The sequence below is a fragment of the Salmo trutta genome, chromosome 7 (genome assembly GCF_901001165.1).
Source record: "Salmo trutta chromosome 7, fSalTru1.1, whole genome shotgun sequence".
NCBI lineage: Eukaryota > Metazoa > Chordata > Actinopteri > Salmoniformes > Salmonidae > Salmo > Salmo trutta.
In genome coordinates, this window is record NC_042963.1 from 35,316,818 (window position 1) to 35,338,112 (window position 21,295).

The 21,295-nt window shown below is 41.7% G+C and overlaps 1 protein-coding gene across 1 annotated transcript; it reads right to left on the minus strand.

Moving 5' to 3' along the window:
• Positions 1 to 1,590: 1,590 nt before the first annotated feature.
• On the minus strand, positions 1,591 to 19,950 carry LOC115197313 (CD44 antigen-like). The gene is made up of 4 exons (XM_029758706.1): positions 19,572 to 19,950; positions 4,376 to 4,547; positions 2,484 to 2,623; positions 1,591 to 2,285 (listed from the first exon to the last, which is right to left on the minus strand). The coding sequence occupies exons 1-4, from the start codon at positions 19,636 to 19,638 to the stop codon at positions 2,062 to 2,064; spliced, it is 603 nt and encodes a 200-aa protein (XP_029614566.1). The 5' UTR covers positions 19,639 to 19,950; the 3' UTR covers positions 1,591 to 2,061.
• Between the last annotated feature and the right edge of the window lie 1,345 nt (positions 19,951 to 21,295).

The following is a 21,295-nucleotide window of genomic DNA, read 5'->3' on the forward strand; positions in this document are numbered from 1 at the left end:
CAATTTGACCATGAAGGCCTGATTCACACATTCTCTACTGAACAGTTAATGTTGAGTTGTGTCTGTTACATGAACTCTGTGAAGCATTTATTTGGGCTGCAATCTCAGGTGCAGTTAACTCTAATGAACTTACCCTCTGCAGCAGAGATAACTCTGGGTCTTGTGGCGGTCTTCGTGAGAGCCAGTTTCATCATAGCGCTTGATTGTTTTTTCGGCAGCACTTGAAACTTTCAAAGTTCTTGAAATGTCCGCATTGACTGACCTCAATGTCTTAAAACTTCTTAAGGATAGTCCCCTTTTTTAAAATTTTCGCCTAAATGACATACCCAAATCTAACTGCCTGTAGCTCAGGCCCTGAAGCAAGGATATGCATATTCTTGGTACCATTTGAAAGGAAACACTGTAAAGTGTGTGGAAATGTGAAATTGAATGTAGGAGAATATAACACAGTAGATATGGTAGAAGAAAATACAAAGAAAAAACCAACCAGTGTTTTTTTACCACCATCTTTGAAATGCAAGAGAAGGTCACTGTTATAGCCATCACTCTGGTAATTTCGATAGTGTCCACAAGATGGAAGCAGTGTATGTGCAAAGTTTCAGATGGATAACTTGAAGTATGAGCGAACAACATGACATTTAGTGTGAAGTCACCCAGGTACATTTGGGCAAATCGTTGAGAAGATATTTGCATTCATATTACATATTTCTGCAAGAATATCGTAAAATCTGCATACTTGGACTTTGATTTAGCTTTTCCAGTATTAGTAGCCATATAATAAGTTCAACATTTGCAAAACAACCAGATTTCATAACTTCCTAACTCTGAAGACATTTTGTGACAGATACAGGGGTTACTCCCGTAAAGCCCAGTTCATTGCCTATCCAGCTAGCTTTGTTTGACCCCGATTGGTGCTTATTTGACAAAGTTAGAGTTGATCAAGTGAAAACCACCCGCGTCATCGGTGTGCCATGAAGGCGTCGCTCTCTGACCAGATTTTGTGTCCTATAGGATATACTACACCCCTAATGATATAGTGATGTCTGGTTACATTCTAGGATCTCTGAGGAATACATACAAACGTGATTTGACTGGTTGAAACAACGTTTAGGGTTAGATTTTCACAGATCCCTTTCTTTGCAAATTGAACGAGTGGAAATACAAACTCGATCGTGCATGTTATATGGACCTTTTTAGGATATGAAAAAGGATTTTATTTAACAAAACGACACTTCATGATATCTCTGGGACCCATTGGATGATAAATCAGAGCAAGATTTCAGAATGTAAGTACACATTTCACCTTCAGAGGTGAATTTATCAAACCTATCGCGGTGAAAAAAGTGTTTTGTTGTTAGGAGCTCTCCTCATACAATAGCATGGATTTTTTTCGCAGTAATAGCTACTGTAAATTGGACAGTGCAGTTATATTAACAAGTTATAAGACACTTATATGTACCGGCCTTTGTTGTTTCTCTAAAATCTGCGATCGTGACACAAGACGCTGCATGATTTACAATTGTCCCGCCTGTCCCTAAAAAGTTTTAAGTTTGCTGAAAATAAACGCACTTGACAGTGAGAGGACGTTTCTTTTTTTGCTGAGTTTATATATATATGTATATATGTATATATGTATATAAAATCATATTCCTCCACAAATAATTCCCAGATCAATACTTTAACTTGCCCGAATGGCACCAGAACATCAATATGAAATGTATTTAGAATTTTGATCTAGCAATACGGTATGTTAATAATAAAAGCAGATTTACTTACCTCGGTGGAGACCCTAAGAACCTCAAGAGTTAACCAATCCTGTGAACAGGTTAGGCAACGCAGGTGTCTATACTTCAACAGCAAAGTTAGATAAGACAGAAGTTTACGAAGTAGGATCTTGTAAACAAAAAGGGAGTATTGTAAAGATCCACGGGTCTTAAGCGATAGTGTAAACCTTGTGACAGACTAGCCTCCTGTCCAGGGATTGTACTTGTACAAGAAAGCTGTCATATGCTACAGAATCAGGAGGCTCCTGCCCCTATGGGCTCGGACAGGGCTTACTTATTAGATAGTGTAGCTGCAGATTGGCATACTGTATGAAATACAGAGGAGATGGAATATGTCATGATTTTGTTGATTCTCTTGATTGTGTTGTTGATAATGTAGATGGTGAAAAAGACGGGACTGACCTGCAGCATCAGAAGCAAGGTCTCCATCTGTCACCTGAACACTCTCTGGTCCTGTTGAATCAGGGTTGATGGCCAAATCACAGTTCTTCACAGACAAATCTGTCAAAATCAGAGGTTGGGATCAAGGATCAGAAATGAAGCAAAAATGCGCAATTGTCTCCAGCACATGTTACTGTTCAAGTTCTAAGAATGGCAAGAATCATTAAGATGTACAAGTATTTTAGTGATTGTCTCTCAAGGAGCTCTTGCCAAACCTGGTCAATATGAACTATGAACTATGAAAAAAGAAAAACTCACCTGATGCATGGAAACAGAAGGCATCAAAGGGTTGGTCCGGAGCGTCATGGTGGAAGAAGACTCCTGTCATGTTGTTGGCACAGTTAACATGGGCCTTCTGTCTGAGGATGGTGGTATTTCCGTTGCTGATCCAACCATATCTAAAATCAAATATTAGCATTTGAATTTCACGTGACTGTGAATACAGATATGCATATGTTGGTCACAGATAACTTTTTTTTAAATGTAGGGGCATGGATCAGAAAACCAGTCACTATATGGTGTGACCACTAGTTGCCTCATGCTGCGCGATACATCTCCTTTGCATAGAGTTGATCATGCTGTTGATTGTGGCCTGTGGAATGTTGTCCCACTCCTCTTTATTGTCTGTGAAAAGTTGCTGGATATTAGCGGGAACTGGAAAACGCTGTCGTACTCGTCGACCGATAGCATCTCAAACATGTTCAATAGGTTACATGTCTGGTGAGTATACAGGCCATGGAAGAACTGGGACATGGGTCTTGCATTATCATGCTGAAACATGAGGTTATTTTTTATTGAACCTTTATTTAACTAGGCAAGTCAGTTAAGAACACATTCTTATTTACAATGACGGACTACCCCGGCCAAACCCGGCCAATGCTGGGGCAATTGTGCGCCACCCTATGGGACTCCCAATCACGGCCGAATGTGATGGAGCCTGGATTCGAACCAGGGACTGCAGTGACGCCTCTTGCACTGAGATGCAGTGCCTTAGACCGCTGCGCCTCTCGGGAGCCTTGAAATTATTTTGGGGGATGAATGGCACAACAATGGGCCTCAAGATCTCATCACGGTATCTCTTAACATCGAAAAAATGCAAATGTGTTCGTTGTCCATAGCTTATGCCTGCCTGTACCATAACCCCACCGCTACCAAGGAACAATCTGTTCACAACGTTGACATGAGCAAACCGCTCTCCCACACGACGCCATACATGTGGTCTGCGGTCGTGAGGCCGATTGGACGTACTGCTAAATTCACTAAAACGAGGTTGGAGGCGGCTCATGGTAGAAAAAACAACATTAAATTCTCTGGCAACAGCTCTGGTGGACATTGCTGCAGTCAGCATGCCAATTGCACACTCCCTCAAAACTTGAGACATCTGTGGCATTGTGTTGTGAGACAAAACTGCACATTTTTGAGTGGCCTTTTATTGTCCCCAAAACAAGGTGCACCTGTGTAATGATCATGCTGTTTAATAAGCTTATGGATATTCCACACCTCAGCTGGTTGGATTATCTTGGCAAAGGAGAAATGCTCACTAACAGTGATGTAAACAAATTTGTGCACAAAATTTGAGATAAATCAACTTTTTGTGCATTTCTGGGATCTTTTATTTCAGCTCATGAAACATGGGACCAACACTTTACATGTTGCATTTATATTTTTGTTCAGTGTAATCTACTACACGACTGTTGCTTTTTGCTATGTCCTTGTACTTTTCTAAATAGGTAATTAAACACTAAAGTAGTAAAAAAGTAATTAGTATTGACACAGTCAACCAAAACTGCTAGAAGTGTTTAGGTTGAGATAAGGAACATGATAAAAGGTTACATAATAATACCATTTCTTGACCATTAGCGTTTTGGTTTTAATTTAGAGTAGGTCATTCAATGAGTAAGTAGTCTACTACAAATAAAAAAACACATGAAAGATTTACACTTCCGTTTTAATATACATGCTAGGATACCACACACATCCAATACATTGCTTGATTCTAAATGGTACGCTCGTGTGGATATTGGAACAGTGACTTAGTCTTATGGAGTCCTTTTGCTGATTTCCATTTAATTATTTACCCGTTGATAAAGCACATCATGTGGGTCCTAAGAGGACACTGTGTAGTCATAAAGATGGATGGGTGACCTCACCTACAGGTCTCTAGGCCTTGGGCGTGGGCCTCGGTGACCTGTTCCTTGCTGGCGATGGTGCCGCCCAGGCTTTCACACAGTTTCTTGGCCAGGCCAAAGGTCAACGAGTAGCGAGCTTCTCCCTCCACGTGGAACACTCCAGCATGGCTGCAGCTACGGGACTTTATTATAGCTGGGGGAAGGAAGAGAAGGTGAGAGAGAGGTTAGTATTGAGGAAATCAGCCTGTGAGACACTGTGACTGCATGGCGGACATTTTGTAACTATGAATTTTAAAAACTGTATAATATTTAGACTTCGTCAAAGAAAATGAAAGAACACAACGAAGAAAGGTTACTTTTCAATATGTTCTGAAAAGAACTAGGCATTCACTAGCAACGTACATAGCAACAAGACCAACTGGTGACAGACAAAACAGATAGGTGAAATCAATTAATTTCCCCTGGCATTAGCAGTAAAGTTGGCGTTCACAATAAAGTTCCCATCACAAATTTGGGTTTACAAGAAAATTTAAAAACAGTTAATCCAAGTTCCCTTGTAATTATGTTATTTCAACCACCTATTGTCAGAAACATAATTATGTTGCTTTTCTAAAACTTCTTAACACTTATCGTTGTTGAATAGGGGTCTTGGGAAATACCTCTGAAATCAGTAGCTAGTTCTTCTAGTATATCACTCAACAGTAAATTACAAATATGGGACCAGTTGTGACCTCACTGTAGCTCTGACGTACTTGTATTTATCCAGCACTATCATAACCTGAGTACCTCTATATAAATAGTAATGTCTGTTAGCTTTGTCTTTGTTATCTTTTTCACCTGTATAAGTCTACATTTAAGCTTTCAACACATTGCAATACATAGAGATTATGCAAATAATGTATACAATTAGTATGCATGTGCTCTTGAGTTTCGCTTCCTATAAACAGACACATGTCCCAGCCTATACTTCAATAAATACCAACTGGCCAGCTGCTACAGTCATATTCACTGGTTTCCCGTAATAGTCTCTTTACAGTTCATTCATGCTTGGTTTTACAAGGCTTTGTAGAGGCCTATTTTGAGGCTGTTTTACTGTAAAATTAAACATATTTTGCACATTTGAATAACCCTAACTGCCATTATAAAGTTGTTGAGTTCGTTGATTGCCATTGTGTCACTCAGCATACATATAACTATGCTCCTAGACAATAGACAGCATACAGACGAATACAACTCATCTTACAAATGTATTCAAGCTAGTCATGTTCGTACATTTTCCTATGAGTTATTACATTTCATAATGGTTTCGATGCAGACTAAGTGCTGTAAGATATCATGTAATATATCACTCATATATGTAATATATCACTCGTGTTTTAACCTCAGTATGGTTCTGTTTCACAATATTTTGTTTCACTGGAGTAAACACACACACACATACGCACATGCACGAATGCACACAACCATAAATCATGAGCACAAGTTTCTAATTATCTGTCATGTCATTGTTCATTGTCGCTTCAGGGCTATAACACACAATGCCTTCAGAAAGTATTCATACCCCTTGACTTTTTCCACATTTTGTTGTGTTACACAGTGTGATTAAAATTGATTTAATTGCCTTTTTTGGTCAAGGATCTACACAAAATATTCTGTAAAGTGTCAAAGTGGAAGAAGAATTCTAACATTTTCTTTTAATTCATGGAAAGTAAAACACAAATATATTTTGATTAGATACATACAGTGCCTTGCAAAAGTATTCACCCCTCATGGCTTTTTCCTATTTTGTTGCATTTCAACCTGTAATTTAAATGGATCTTTATTTGGATGTCATGTAATGGACATACATAAAATAGTCAAAATTGGTGAAGTGAAATGAAAAAAATATTTTAAAAAAATGAAATGGAAAAGTGGTGCATGCATATGTATTCACTCCCTTTGCTATGAAGCCCCTAAATAAGATCTGGTGCAACCAATTACCTTCAGAAGTTACATAATTAGTTAAATAAAGTCCACCTGTGTGCAATCTAAGTGTCACATGATCTTTCACATGATCTCAGTATATGTACAGTACACCTGTTCTGAAAGGCCCCAGAGTCTAAGCAAGGGGCAACACCAAGCAAGCGGCACTATGAAGACCAAGGAGCTCTCCAAACAGGTCAGGGACAAAGTTGAGGAGAAGCACAGATCAGGTTTGGGTTACAAAAAAAATATTTGAAACTTTGAACATCCCACGGAGTACCATTAAATACATTTATTAAAATGTTTTAAGAATAAGGCACCACAACATACCTGCCAAGAGAGGGCCGCCCACCAAAACTCACGGACCAGGCAAGGAGGGCATTAATTAGAGAGGCAACAAAGAGACCAAAGATAACCCTGAAGGAGCTGCAAATCTCCACAGCGGAGATTGGAATATCTGTCCATAGGACCATTTTAAGCCATACACTCCACAGAGCTGGGCTTTATGGAAGAGTGGCCAGAAAAAAGCCATTCCTTAAAGAAAAAAATATAGTTATGCACGCTCAAGTTTTCCGTTTTTATTCTTCTAATTTCAGGTTTGTTTCACAATAAAAAATATTTAGCATCTTCAAAGTGGTAGGAATATTGAGTAAATCAAATGATACAACCCCCCTAAAAATCAATTTTAATTCCAGGTTGTAAGGCAAAATAAATAGGAAAAATGCCAAGGGGATGAATACTTTTGCAAGCCACTGTATTCAACCCCCTGAGTCAATACTTTGACAGTGATGACAGCTGTGAGTCTTTCTTGGTAAGTCTCTAAGAACTTTGCACACCTGGATTATACACAATGTTTGCACATTATTATTTTTTAAATAATGTTGTCTTGGTAAGCAATTCCAGTGTATATTTGCCATTGTGTTTTATGTTATTGTCCTGCTGAAAGGTGAATTTGTCTCCTGATATCTGTTGGAAAGCAGACTAAGACAGGTTTTCCTCTAGGATTTAGCCTGTGCTTAGCTCTATTGCATTTATTTTTATCATAGAAAATTCTGTATACCTTGCCAATGGCAAGCATACCCAGAACATGATGCAGCCATCACTATGCTTGAAAATATGAAGCTGTGATGTGTTGTGTTTTTACCCCAAACCTAACTCTTTGTATTCAGGACATAAAGTTGTCTTTAGTGCCTTATTGCAAACAGGATGCCTGCTTTGGAATATTTTTTTTCTGTACAGGCTTCCTTCTTTTCACTCTGTCATTTAAGTTAGAATTGTTGAGTAACTACAATGTGGTTGACCAATCCTCAGTTTGTCCTGTCATGGCTATTAAACTCTGTAACTGTAACGATTGGCCTCATGGTGAAATCTCTGAGAGGTTTCCTTCCTCTCCGGCAACTGAGTTAGGAAGGACGCTTGTATCTTTGTAGTGACTAGGTGTATTGATACACCATCCAAAGTGGAATTAATAACTTAACTGTGGAATTGAATCTGATTGAATCTGTGTTTGAAATTCCCAGCTTGACATTACAGATAATTGTATGCGTGGGGTACAGAGATGAGGTAGTCATTCAAAAATCATGTTAATTAAATACTATTATTGCACACAGTGAGTCCATGCAACTTATGTGACTTCTTAAGAAACATATTACTCCTGAAAGTATTAATCAGTTCCTAGGCAGAACAATGAAACTGTGTACCATCCAACAGTTGAATGTGTAACTATTAGTGATCCATCAATAATCAAACTGTCATCATAAGAGATTAAGGAAATGTACTGAATGCAGAGAGAAGTGTCCAGTTTCTCCTTTTCTCTCCTGTGGTTCCCCTAACAGATAACATTGTTCTACTGTAAAATGAGGGACACACCACAGAGAATAAACACTATTGTAATTATCCTGGACATCATCTAATTTATTTAAAAGTGTTGTTGTGATTGCCGTTTTTTTAATGGTGTTCAGGAAGGTTTTAACTGTGTTTCTGTGAGTTACAGGTAGAGTCAAGTTACAGTGCCTTCGGAAAATATTCACACCCCTTGACTTTTTCCATATTTTGCTGTTACAGCCTGAATTTAGAATGGATTAAATAGAGATGTGGTGTCACTGGCCTAACAACAAAGTGGAATTATGTAATTTTTTTTATTATTAAAATGAAAAGCTGACATTTTATGGCAAGCCTTAAAACCTGTTAGGGACAGACGTTCCGCTAGCGGAACGCCTCACCAATATAAAATGGTATAGAGTGGCGCGAATTACAAATACCTCAAAAATGCAAAAACTTCCATTTTTCAAACATATGACTATTTTACACCATTTTAAAGACAAGACTCTCCTTTATCTAACCACATTGTCCGATTTCAAAAAGGCTTTACAACGAAAGCAAAACATTAGATTATGTCAGGAGAGTACCCTCCCAAAAATAATCACAAAGCCATTTTCAAAGCAAGCATATATGTCACAAAACCAAAACCACAGCTAAATGCAGCACTAACCTTTGATGATCTTCATCAGATGACACTCCTAGGACATTATGTTATACAATACATGCATGTTTTGTTCAATCAAGTTCATATTTATATCAAAAACTGCTTTTTACATTAGCATGTGATGTTCAGAACTAGCATACCCACCGCAAACTTCCGGTGAATTTACTAAATTACTCACGATAAACGTTCACAAAAAACATAACAATTATTTTAAGAATTATAGATACAGAACTCCTTTATGCAATCGCGGTGTCAGATTTTAAAATAGCTTTTCGGTGAAAGCACATTTTACAATATTCTGAGTACATAGCCCGGCCATCACGGCTAGCTAATTTGACACCCACCAAGTTTGGCCCTCACCAAACTCAGATTTACTATAAGAAAAATTGGATTACCTTTGCTGTTCTTTGTCAGAATGCACTCCCAGGACTTCTACTTCAACAACAAATGTTGTTTTGGTTCGAAATAATCCATAGTTATATCCAAATAGCTCCGTTTTGTTCGTGCGTTCAAGTCACTATCCGAAGGGTGACGCGCCGGCGCATTTCGTGACAAAAAAATAAAACATTTTCCATTACCGTACTTCGAAGCATGTCAAACGCTGTTTAAAATACATTTTTTATGCTATTTTTCTCGTAAAATAGCGATAATATTCCAACCGGGCGACGTTGTGTTCATTCAAACGCTGAAAGAAAAAAATGGAGTCGTCTCGTGCACACACGCCTCAGTGTCATTGTTCTCAGAAGGACCACTCACAAAAACCCCTGCTGTTTTTTGCCAAGAGACTGGAGAGCTCTCATTCCACTTTCTGGCGCCTTCCTAGAGCCAATGGAAGCCTTAGAAAATGTCACGTTACAGCAGAGATGCTGTATTTTTGATAGAGATGCCCTAGAAGGAGAACAAATTGTCAGACAGGGCAGTTCCTGTATAGAATCTTCTCAGGTTTTGGCCTGCCATATGAGTTCTGTTATACTCACAGACACCATTCAAACAGTTTTAGAAACTTTAGAGTGTTTTCTATCTACTAATTATATGCATATTCTAGTTTCTGGGCAGGAGTAGTAACCAGATTAAATCGGGTATGTTTTTTATCCGGACGTGAAAATACTGCCCCCTATCCCAAACAGGTTAACTCATTGGACAGAACAGAGAGTTCTGGGAAACTATCTTCTGTCAGTGAAACCAAACAAGAGGCAACTTCACTTTTTTGAATAGCAAATGAACAGGATGTAGCACACACACACACACACACACACACACACACACACACACACACACACACACACACACACACACACACACACACACACACACACACACACACACACACACACACACATAATCATTATCAGATTTCACATGTACACACTAAGGTGGATTTCCAATCACTTTTCCACAGTCAGTTGCTAGTTGAACAGCACATTTGCATCTGGGTGAGAATCTATTCTGTGACAATCATCCAGAGTCTTGTGACATAAAGAAATGAGAGACAGAAACAACAGATTATGGGCAACCAAGTGGGAATTATGTGACCTTGTCTCTGCCCTGTGACCTTGTCTCTGCCCTGTCTCTGTATTGACCCTTTGCGCTTGTCAGGACCGGTGGTCAGTATGGAGGCCTACAGAGAAGGGTCTTCAGAATACTTTGAAATAACATAGATATTCTCGTTCTGATGAAGTTTGTAAAGATAGTGAGAATATAATTTATAGAAATATTCAATACATTTTCTTAGAATGTCAGGCCTTTTTATCTACAGACTGCAGAAGCATGGACATCATGAACACACACACACACACACACACACACACACACACACACACACACACACACACACACACACACACACACACACACACACACAGGAAATCACACCCCGGCTATTCTATTTCCATGATGCTTGTTGACACAGGATAACCATGGCGACAGGCACAAACATTAGTTGTGAAAGAGGTGCGAGCGAGCATCATGTTGAGTCTCGTGTCTCCAGGTTGTTGGGCACTGGCAGAGCAACAGGGCACGAGGATCAGTGTATAGGGACACGAGGGACCATGAGAGAGAGAGGTCCCCAGGGCTGAGCTGCCCGACTCAGTGAATGTCTACATCTCTCTATCTCCCTCCGTCTCTCTCTCTCTTCTCATGGGTTTGGTTATACACAGCTGTGAACATCAATAGACACACTGAATTATTCAGTTTAACATCTGTTCTACTTCTATATATCACCACAACTCTCAGACATATCACTCTACTCCAGAGAGAATTGATGAACACTGGAGGCTCAAGAGCATGGGGACTCTTAAGTAAACCTAGATCATATCTTATGATTCTTGAGGAATCAACATGATCAAATATTTTATGGATTTGTTGTTGCAACTTGTTACAGATTGGATAGAGAGATCACCATATCAATGGCAAGAGCACTCTTCCCACTATAGGCACGACATGACTTCCAGTAACTTAATTTCAAACAGCATCCTATATCTGTCAATATTCAAAATGATGCTCAACTGTACCCAGAGGGGTAGGATGCCTAAATCTAGATGCTGTTTAAGAAATAAGTCACGTGATAGAAGAGAAAATAGGGAAATGCTCTGTTGGCAATGCAGATTGTGTTGCAATGAGAATATTGCCTTCAATACATTTGATAATGAGCTAGTAGTAATAAATCTTATCTTGTCTTATTAAAAAAATTAAGTAATTCTCACTCTTAGGAAAACCAGATATGCATCTGAGTCACTTCAAATGTTCACACCGACAATGAATTGTTTTATCATTTCATATGTATCTCATTATAAGAGGATCTATCGCCAACCACGTGACAGTTTTACTGTGGATGGTGTCGACCATCTTAATACAATATTTTCGTTTTTTTGGACACATATTTAACCCCTTATTTATTAGATTTATTTTATATGATTGTATTTAACTTTTATAAAACAATGCAAAACATACACATACAAATTATTACATCTGTCACGACTTCTGCCGAAGTCGGTCCCTCTCCTTGTTCGGGCGGCGTCACCGGTCTTCAAGCCATCGCCGCTCCACCTTTCATTTTCCATTTGTTTTGTCTTGTTTTCCTGCACACCTGGTTTTCATTTCATCATCATTACTATGTGTATTTAGCCCTCTGTTCCCTCCATGTCTGTGTGGGGTATTGTTTATTGTCGAGGTTGGCACGCTTCCGGCTGGTTTACGCCGGGTTTTGTGTTATACCCGTGCTTTATGGCAGCCGGTACTTTGTACTTGGGTTTTGTACTTTGTGCTGCCTTACTTGTTCTTTGGGCATTTGTTTTGTGACGCGGTTGTGTTCTGTTATTTTGATTGCCTAAGTAAAGTGCTTTGTCCACTCATCTCTGCTCTCCTGCGCCTGACTTCCATGCACAAGCTACACCCACCATTGACAACATCACACAAACATCAGTACATCACACCTTCCCAGACCCACTAGCCCCCACCCCATCTCCAGCAGCCTTATCACTTTCTGCACATGGCCTCAACCTGCACAATTTTGTTTCTCTCCATTGCACAGGCTCCTGAAATGTTCAAATAATAAAGCATTTGACCTTTCCATTGTGTGAACGACTGAGGATTGGTTGATTTCCAGTTTAAGTATATGTTTTTTAAAGATACTTTATAAGAAGAGTATCGTCCAACCCATCGGGTATCTCACTGCACCCTCATATGTTATGTCTTGAAATATCCAGACAGAGGAATTAATATTATATTTACAGTACATTGCAATACCTCTGACATCCATCTTAACTCCGCCCGTAACTTTTGACCTCTTATTGTTTGTTGGCACAAAACTATCTCTATACTTCCATTCATTTGTATGGTTTACCTTCTGAAGAATCCCGTGACACAAAATGGAGAATGCCATCATGTTTGTGAGAGTCTCATCTTTCCATAGTGTGGTCATACTAGTGTGTAGGCAAAACCGTTCGGACGTTACAGCCAGAAGTTGGCACATCAGCGAAACCAACTTCGGACTAGTCCCGTGGGGCTTGTGGTGGTCAACATTCAGAATGTCTCATGGTCTGACAAACAGATGCATTGGACTGAGACGCAGCCCATGCAAAAAACATATCTCTAGATTAAACGGACAAATTGTTATTATTATGATTTTTCTCAACTTTTACCCATTTTTCTCCCTAATTTTGTGATATCCAATTGCTAGTTTCAGTCTTGTCCCATCGCTGCAACTCCCTTACAGACTTGGGAGAGGCGAAGGTCGAGAGCCATGCATCCTCCGAAACACGAATCTGCCAAGCTTGACTGCTTCTTGATACACTTCTCGCTTAACCCGGAAGCCAGCCTCACCAATGTGTTGGAGGAAACACCATCCAGCTGGCGATTTTGAAAGGGATTTTTTTATTATGTTACTTAGACTGACGCACACCTAAAGATTTTAACACAGAACTCTATAAAAGGAACAAGACACATGCAGATTTTATGTTTTTAAATTGCTGACAAGTAAGTGTACCAGAGTAACATGGTCTCAATGCCTACACTATTTTACATTGCTCTATGTTTCGATGCCTCAGTGATTCACCACTTGTGTGTCTGACAATTTGCTTTGATCTTCTACCTGTCTGACTGCAGTCTGCTTTGACAACAGCACAGAGTTGTAGAGAGTCATAGCATTGAAGTAGTTCAATTATCAACCCGGTACGTTAACTGATGACGTATCACATTTTGAAAATGAACATTTAACATTTATGGCATCAGTAAAACTGCCTGGCCCAGCACTTTGGTGAATACCATAGTACTGGCAGAAAGAGGAGGTTGAGCAGGAAGTTAGTTTACCGTTAGTGACGGTTGGGCTCGGAAGGTGTAGCTGTAGCTGTGTGTTCACCAGGGAACTCTGCATTAGAGGAAAACACACGCATGCATGCACACACGCACACACACTGCCCAGAGTGGATCAAAGTGAACACAGCATTAGGATGGCTGAAAAGAGAGGGTAACCAATGAGTCAGAGGTGTTACCATTAGCATGCAGGGAGAGTGGCCATGCACAACTTTGTCATTCCAAGATCCTGCTATTCCAAAGCAGTGACTCTCGAAAAGATGCTATTGTCAGTTAATGGACTTGAAAGGGCCAGAGGCCACAGAGGGTCTGGAAATACAGAGGCTGCTAGTTGGGAGAAAGGGGAGCTTTTACACAGTGCATGCCAGAATCTCCAGCTGCACTGACTGGAACAGACAGGCTATTCTCTTGTCTCTCTCCTGTAGCTATACACAGCAAATTACACCACACACACTGATACACGCTGATACTCTTGGCCTCCAACACCACACTCAATGATACACTGGCCTCCAAACCAACACACACTGATACAGTGGCCTCCAAACCAACACACACTGATACACTGGAATCCAAACCAACACATTGTGATTCACTGGCCTCCAGACCAAAACACATTGATACACTGGCCTCCAAACCAATACACAATGATACACTGGCCTCCAAACCAAAACACACTGATAGACTGGCCTCCAACCAACACACACTGATACACTGGCTTCCAAACCAACACACTTTGATACACTGGCCTCCAAACCAACACACACTGATACACTAGCCACCACCACGAGTACCACACGAACTGGTACACTGGCCTCACATCCAAAACATCAGTCAAGTTGCAGTCTGTGCTCTGTCTAGCTACATCTTATCAGACCTGAGAGCCAAACAGCTTGCTCTTTATCAACTATGTCTGATTTCCTCAGACGCATATCTCTCTCTTACTATCTTTCTCCCTCTCACACCCCCCCTCTCTCTCTCTGTGATGTATGTGTTTATTAAACTCTCTCTGAGAAACAACGCCACAGCCACAAATATAGACTGTCACCATACATTTCTGCAAAATCTCTCTCAAGACAGTGCAGAGCCAGCATGTTTGTTATGGCCAGCCCTCACTCTGCTGGTTACAGGATCCACAGAGCCAATAGACCGGTGATACAGGTGAAACATGAGATCCCCCCCCTCACACAAAACTCACCCAGGCAAAGTCACCTGAAGGACTGTTTCTCCTTTTTATTTATTTTTATTTCACCTTTATTGAACCAGGTAGGCCAGTTGAGAACAAGATCTCATTTACAACTGCGACCTGGACAAGCAGCACGACAAAAACAACAACACAGAGTTACACATAAACAAACGTACAGTCAATAATACAATAGAAAAGAAAAATATAAAAATCTATGTACAGTGTCTGCAAATGTAGAATAGTAGGGAGGTAGTCAATAAATAGGCCATAGAGGCGAAATAATTACAATTTAGCATTAATACTGGAGTGATAGATGTGCAGATGATGATGTGCAAGTAGAGCTACTGGGGTGCAAAAAAGCATAAGGGTAAGTAATAATATGGGGATGAGGTAGTTGGGTGTGCTATTTACAGATTGGCTGTGTACAGGTACAGTGATCGGTAAACTGCTCTGACAGCTGATGCTTAAAGTTAGAGAGGGAGATATAAGACTCCAGCTTCAGTGATTTTGCAATTTGTTCCAGTCATTGGCAGCAGAGAACTGGAAGGAAAGGCGGCCAAAGGAAGTGTTGGCTTTGGGGATGACCAGTGCAATATACCTGCTGGAGCACGTGCTACGGGTGGGTGTTGTTATGGTGACTAGTGAGCCGAGATAAGGCGGGTCTTTCCCTAGCAAAGACTTATAGATGACCTGGAGCCAGTGGGTTTGGCGATGGGTATGTAGTGAGGGCCAGCCAATGAGAGCATACAGGTCGCAATGGTGGGTAGTATATGGGGCTTTGGTGACAAAAAACGGATGGCACTGTGATAGACTACATCCAGTTTGCTGAGTAGAGTGTTGGGGGCTATTTTGTAAATGACATGGCCAAAGTCAAGACAGCAGAGGTGTATTTAGAGGGCAAGTTGGTCAGAATGATATCTAAGAGGGTGCCCATGGTTCCAGATTTAGGGTTGTACCTGGTAGGATCCTTGATAATTTGTGTGAGATTGAGGGCATCTAGCTTAGATTGTAGGATGGCCGGGGTGCTATAAGAGGTTAAGCATGTTCCAGTTTAGGTCACCTAACAGTACGAACTCTGAAGATAGATGGGCGGCGATCAATTCACATATGGTGTCCAGGGCACAGCTGGGGGCTGAAGGGGGTCTATAACAAGCGGCAATGGTGAGAGACTTGTTTCTGGAAAGGTGGATTTTTAAAAGTAGAAGCTCGAATTGTTTGGGCACAGAACTGGATAGTATGACAGAACTCTGCAGGCTATCTCCTCAGTAGATTGAAACTCTGTCCCCTTAGGCAGTTCTATCTTGTTGGAAAATGTTATAGTTAGGGTTGGAAATTGCAGGATCTTTGGTGGCTTTCCTAAGCCAGGATTCAGACACAGCTAGGACATCCGGGTTGGCAGAGTGTGCTAATGCAGTGAATTAAACAAACTTAGGCAGGCTTCTAATGTTAACATGCATGGAACCAAGGCTTTTATGGTTACTTAAGTCAACAAATGAGAGCGCCTGAAGAATGGGAGTGATGCTGGGGGCTGCAGGGCCTGGGTTAACCTCTACATTACCAGAGGGACAGAGGAGGAGTAGGATAAGAGTACGGCTAAAAGAACTGGTCGTTCAGTGCGTTTGGAACAGAGAGTAAAAGTAGCTGATTTCTGGGCGTTGAAGAAAGGCATAATGTACAGACAAGGGTATGGTAGGATGTGAGTACAGTGGAGGTAAGCCTAGGCATTGAGTGACGATGAGAGAGGTTTTGTCTCTAGAGGCACCATTTAAGCCAAGTGAGGTCACCACATGTGTGGGGGTCTGGAACAAAAGGGCTAGCTAAGGCATATTGAGCAGGGCTGGAGGCTCTACAGTGAAATAAGACAACAATCACTAACCAAAACAGCAATAGACACGGCATATTGACATTAGGGAGAGGCATGTGTAGCCGAGTGATCTTATTATCCAGTGAGTAGCTAGGTGATCTGGAGGCACAGCGATTCAGACAGCTAGCAGGCCGGGGCTAGCAGGCTAGCAGATGGGCCTCAGAGGGACGTCGCAACGGAAGAGCCTGTTAAAACCCCATCGGACGGTTACGTTGGCAGACCAGTCGTGATGGATTGGCGGGGCTCTGGGTCGGCAGCAAAGGGTCCAGGCCATTTGGCAAAAGAGGTATTGAAGCCCAGGAATTGTCTGATGGATCTCTTCAGCTAGCCGGGAGATGGGCCTAGCTCAAGGCTAACTCCTGCCCCTCTTTCCCCCCTTTCTCTATCTCTCTCTCAGTGACCCGTTCATTTTCCCCCTTATGTCTTTCAAAGACTTTTAGCTTATAGGCTCCCAAATCTTACATCAAAATTGAGAGAACATTTTAGTGGATAAATCCACAATACAACCTTTTACATGTGTCTATCCTAACCTCTGAACACTTACATGATTACCGACTTGCAGTGAAAGCTCACAGACATCTCTGTGAAAAAATAGACTTAGCTACAGCTGCTGTATTGGTCCCAGATACAAAATGTAGTCTGGTTGGGTATTACAGATGGTCAGGCTTGCCTCATGCAGTAAGGATCTGTATACATTTCAGAGAGAGGCCTTTGGAGCAGCTTTCACTTGGCTACAAAGACTTCAGTGTATATGAGCAGGGAAGAGAAGGAAGGGGGCGGGGGTACAGCCTGGCTACTCGGGAACCTGAGACTCACAGAGAGGCTTTAAATCATAATTAATAGGTTTAACAGCGTTCTTGAAGATACAGTAGTGCTGAAATACGAGGTACCCCCGTTTATGATCAGTTTAAATGCCGATCAGCTTCTGACTGAGAGAAGGGGCCACCAAAAGTACTGGAGAGAAAGGGAGAGACGGAGGAGAGGAACGGCTCAACTTAGTGGTGGCCAGCTGTGAGGCCTACGTGTGATTGGTTGGTAGAGAAGGGTAGAGAAGGGTATAGGAGGGTAGAGGGGTATTGGACAGGGGCCAAACAAGTGCCCATGCAGATCAGATGGCAGGTGACGGTAGTCCCAGCGTGCATGGGCACAAGGCCTCTTTGTGAGGCCCTAGTGCTGGTCCACAGGAACCCCTCACCACCCCTCACCTATGAAATAGACACCCAGAGTTACGGGAGGGGTTGTTACGCCAGGGGAGCAAATACAGCCACAGGCATGGGCTGGTCTCGGTGAGGAGTGTGTGCGTGCATGCATGTGTCCAGCCTGGACGGACACAGCCTGCTCTGGCCCTGTGCATACCTGTAGCCATCTGATCAATCAGGCCATGTCTAACGTGCTCTGAGGAGCGGAGTGAAGCTGGCCAACTGCCAAGACGCCCAGAGCAAACAACCCAGCAATGGGAACAGCCGTATTAATGCCTAGCTCATATTTCTGTAACGTAAGCATTATGCATGGATGTCGTTTTGTGCATGTGTGTTTGTGAGCTAGTGTGTCTAAAGCAAAAACTGCTTTTGAAAAAGTATATCCATTGGACGGCCGCATTATCCAGGGGCTAGGAGAGCAAGTATTTTCTGAAGGTCAAATTTCAGGGTCCTATTGCTTTGGTCATTTACAGAACCATATGTGGATTGGATCCACGATCATGGGAGAGGCCTTGTTAATGGGTTATTGGTTTACATGGATGTCTGGACTGCAGCACATTTAGGGTTCAAAGACTGGGCAGGATGAGCTGTAACTACCCCAGGACTCAACTCACCAGACACCCAATTACTGTGAACACACACATAGATACACACACACACACACACACACACACACACACACACACACACACACACACACACACACAGCTATCATCTTCATACAACCCTTCATTCCCTAAAGTTAAACCAAGAGGCAAAAACTTGTAGGAATACACAGGGGAAATGTGAACACACACACATACTACCCTATAGCTCCTCTTTGTTTGTCTTTAAACTGGTCAGATTTACAGCTGCACGCTGGCTGTGCTTTGGCACAGAGCCAGAGAGGAGGCACAGCGAGATCCCTCCCAGACAAGTCAGAGAGCGAGACTAACCCAGACCTGTTTGATTCAGCACCAACTTCCCCTTGTCAGAAAGATGCCGCTCTGAGACACAAATCCAATCAAGAGCCCTTACTGAAAGCATGAGGGAGCGAGAGACAAAGAAAATGAAAGACAGCGAGAGAGAAACAGAGAGAGCGAGAAAGAGAGAAAGGTAGAGGAATAAATGAATATCCTTAGAAAATGCAGCGTAAAAGCACGGCAGCATAGATCTCAGCTGTGGTCAGACAATGAATAGAGCTCTTTCGTATCCTCACATTGATTGAAGTGCAGATAGATGCTTTCTGAAGGCTACAGTGGCCATACAATACCAAGATAACCGGCTGAATGCATGAGAAATGAGCAGCTGCCTGGCATGGGCTCATTGTTCTCCTCCCTAACACACTCAGTGGTGAGTGTGTATGTGAGCGTGTGTGTGAGAGAAAGAGAGAGAGAGAGAGACTTTCTCCTTTGTGTCTGTGCTGTCATGAGTCTCAGACTGCCAGACGTAAGCCTGTCTGTGCTAGTGTAGCCTAGCGCACACCGCTTTACTGGCGTCTACTCATCCATTCCACAGGCACTGCCTCAGCCTATCGTACTCTCTTTTTACACACACACACACACATACACACATACACACGCTATACATGCTCATCAAGTGCTGAGAATGAAAAAAACTATACTGTCTCGCCATAAAATCTACCAACAAAGAAGAGTGTTTCCAGGCTGAAAGCAGAGAAAAAAAGCCCCAGACAAAGAGGTGTCTGCTGGGCAGAGCAAGATGCACACCCTCACCTTGAGCCGGTTCCAACCTGGAGGAGGCCAGTAATCCAAAGGTAACCCCCAAGAGCAGAGTCCACATCTTGGTCTTAGCGTCTGGCGATGGCTGGGTGAGTTACTGGATGAGTAGGAAGTGTGTATCTTCTCTGTGTCAGGAGTGAGTGTGGGGGGGTGTATATGTGTGTGTGTGTGTGTGTGTGTGTGTGTGTGTGTGTGTGTGTGTGTGTGTGTGTGTGTGTGTGTGTGTGTGTGTGTGTGTGTGTGAGAGAGAGAGAGATAAAAAGAGAGAGAGGGAGAGTCCGGTCCTCTAAAGGGAGTGGGTGTCTGGTAGCTATTGGAGCTGAGACAGACTTTGTCCAACTTTTTTCTATTCTGTGTGAGAGAGGGTTTCTGAGCCTTGTGACAGGCAGATTGGGGAAGAGGGTGGTGCATGTGTGTACACACCCTTCTGCCTCTCCCTCTCTTGCTCCCTCCCACCCTACCTTGCGCAGCCTCTCTCCATTTTTTCTCTCAATCGCTCTTTTTTCTCTTTCCTGTCACTGTCTGCTTCTTCAGTTTTTTATTAGCTTGGAAGGTACCCCTCTCTTGTGTTTTGCTAACTATCCCCTTTCCTCTCCCCCTTCTCTCCCTGTTCTACCTTTCTCTCATTCTGTCTATGACAGCAACAGTTGCTGAGAGCGCATCTGGTCTTTTGTTTTCTCCCTGCTCTGCTTTCAATTAATATCCGTTTCCTTCCCTCTCTCCCAAAAAAATCTAAACCCCCCTCCAATCTCAACAACCACAATGATACATTGATTGCCACTATGTCATCGGATGAAATATAGATCACTTCTACTCTTACCATGGGCTTTGTCTCAAGCTAATACCTATCCTAGTCTCTTTTCACTGGTAGGTGAACTGGAGGTATTTCAGCCATATTCATATTGCTTTCACCTAGCTAAGTCCTATAGATCAGTGGTCAATGAGAATTCAAGGAGAGCCTAATGAGACAGAACCATGAACAGACTGACTACATAAGCATGAAGGGAAACTACATTGATGTTCATGAAGATTTGTTCCAGCTCAAGTCTCAGCTGTGAAGGGCTAAAAATAGCTTTGACCTCATGTTAGATAGAATTTAGATGGCATCCATGCCATGATTAAAGAAGCTGTCAATGGGAGTTATATTAACACTATGTTCATATTTAGCTTCCAACTGAAAAGACCCAGGTCATTTCAGGTCTAAAGATAAGAAATCAGACACAATCTTTGTTCATGTTCAAGTCCTTGGTCCTTTCAGTTCTAAAGGAAAGTACTCTGGCAAAATCTTTGTACATTGCCAAGTAAGTACCTACAGCAGGTCAACAACATGAAAGATGGAGGCCTATTGTAGTTGTCTTGTTTTCTGCTTCTCAACCAAACACGTATAGAGAATGCTGTAATAGCCCAGCTGATGGCCCAGCCGATAATTTCCAGTAATCCATTGCACCTTTCAGGATAATAAACTAAACACGTGTATATAAAGTAGGTTATGTGAAACACCTTGAAAATGTGATTCTTCAATCATATAAGGTACATTCCCCTGTGCATTTATTTGGACAGTGAAAATAAAATGTTTAATTTGCCTCTATACTACAGAATTTTGTATTCGAGATCAAATGTTTTATATGTGGCGACAGTACAGAATGTCACCTTTAATTTGAGGGTATTTTCATACATATCTTTTTAGAAATTAATGCACATTATGTATCTAGACGTGT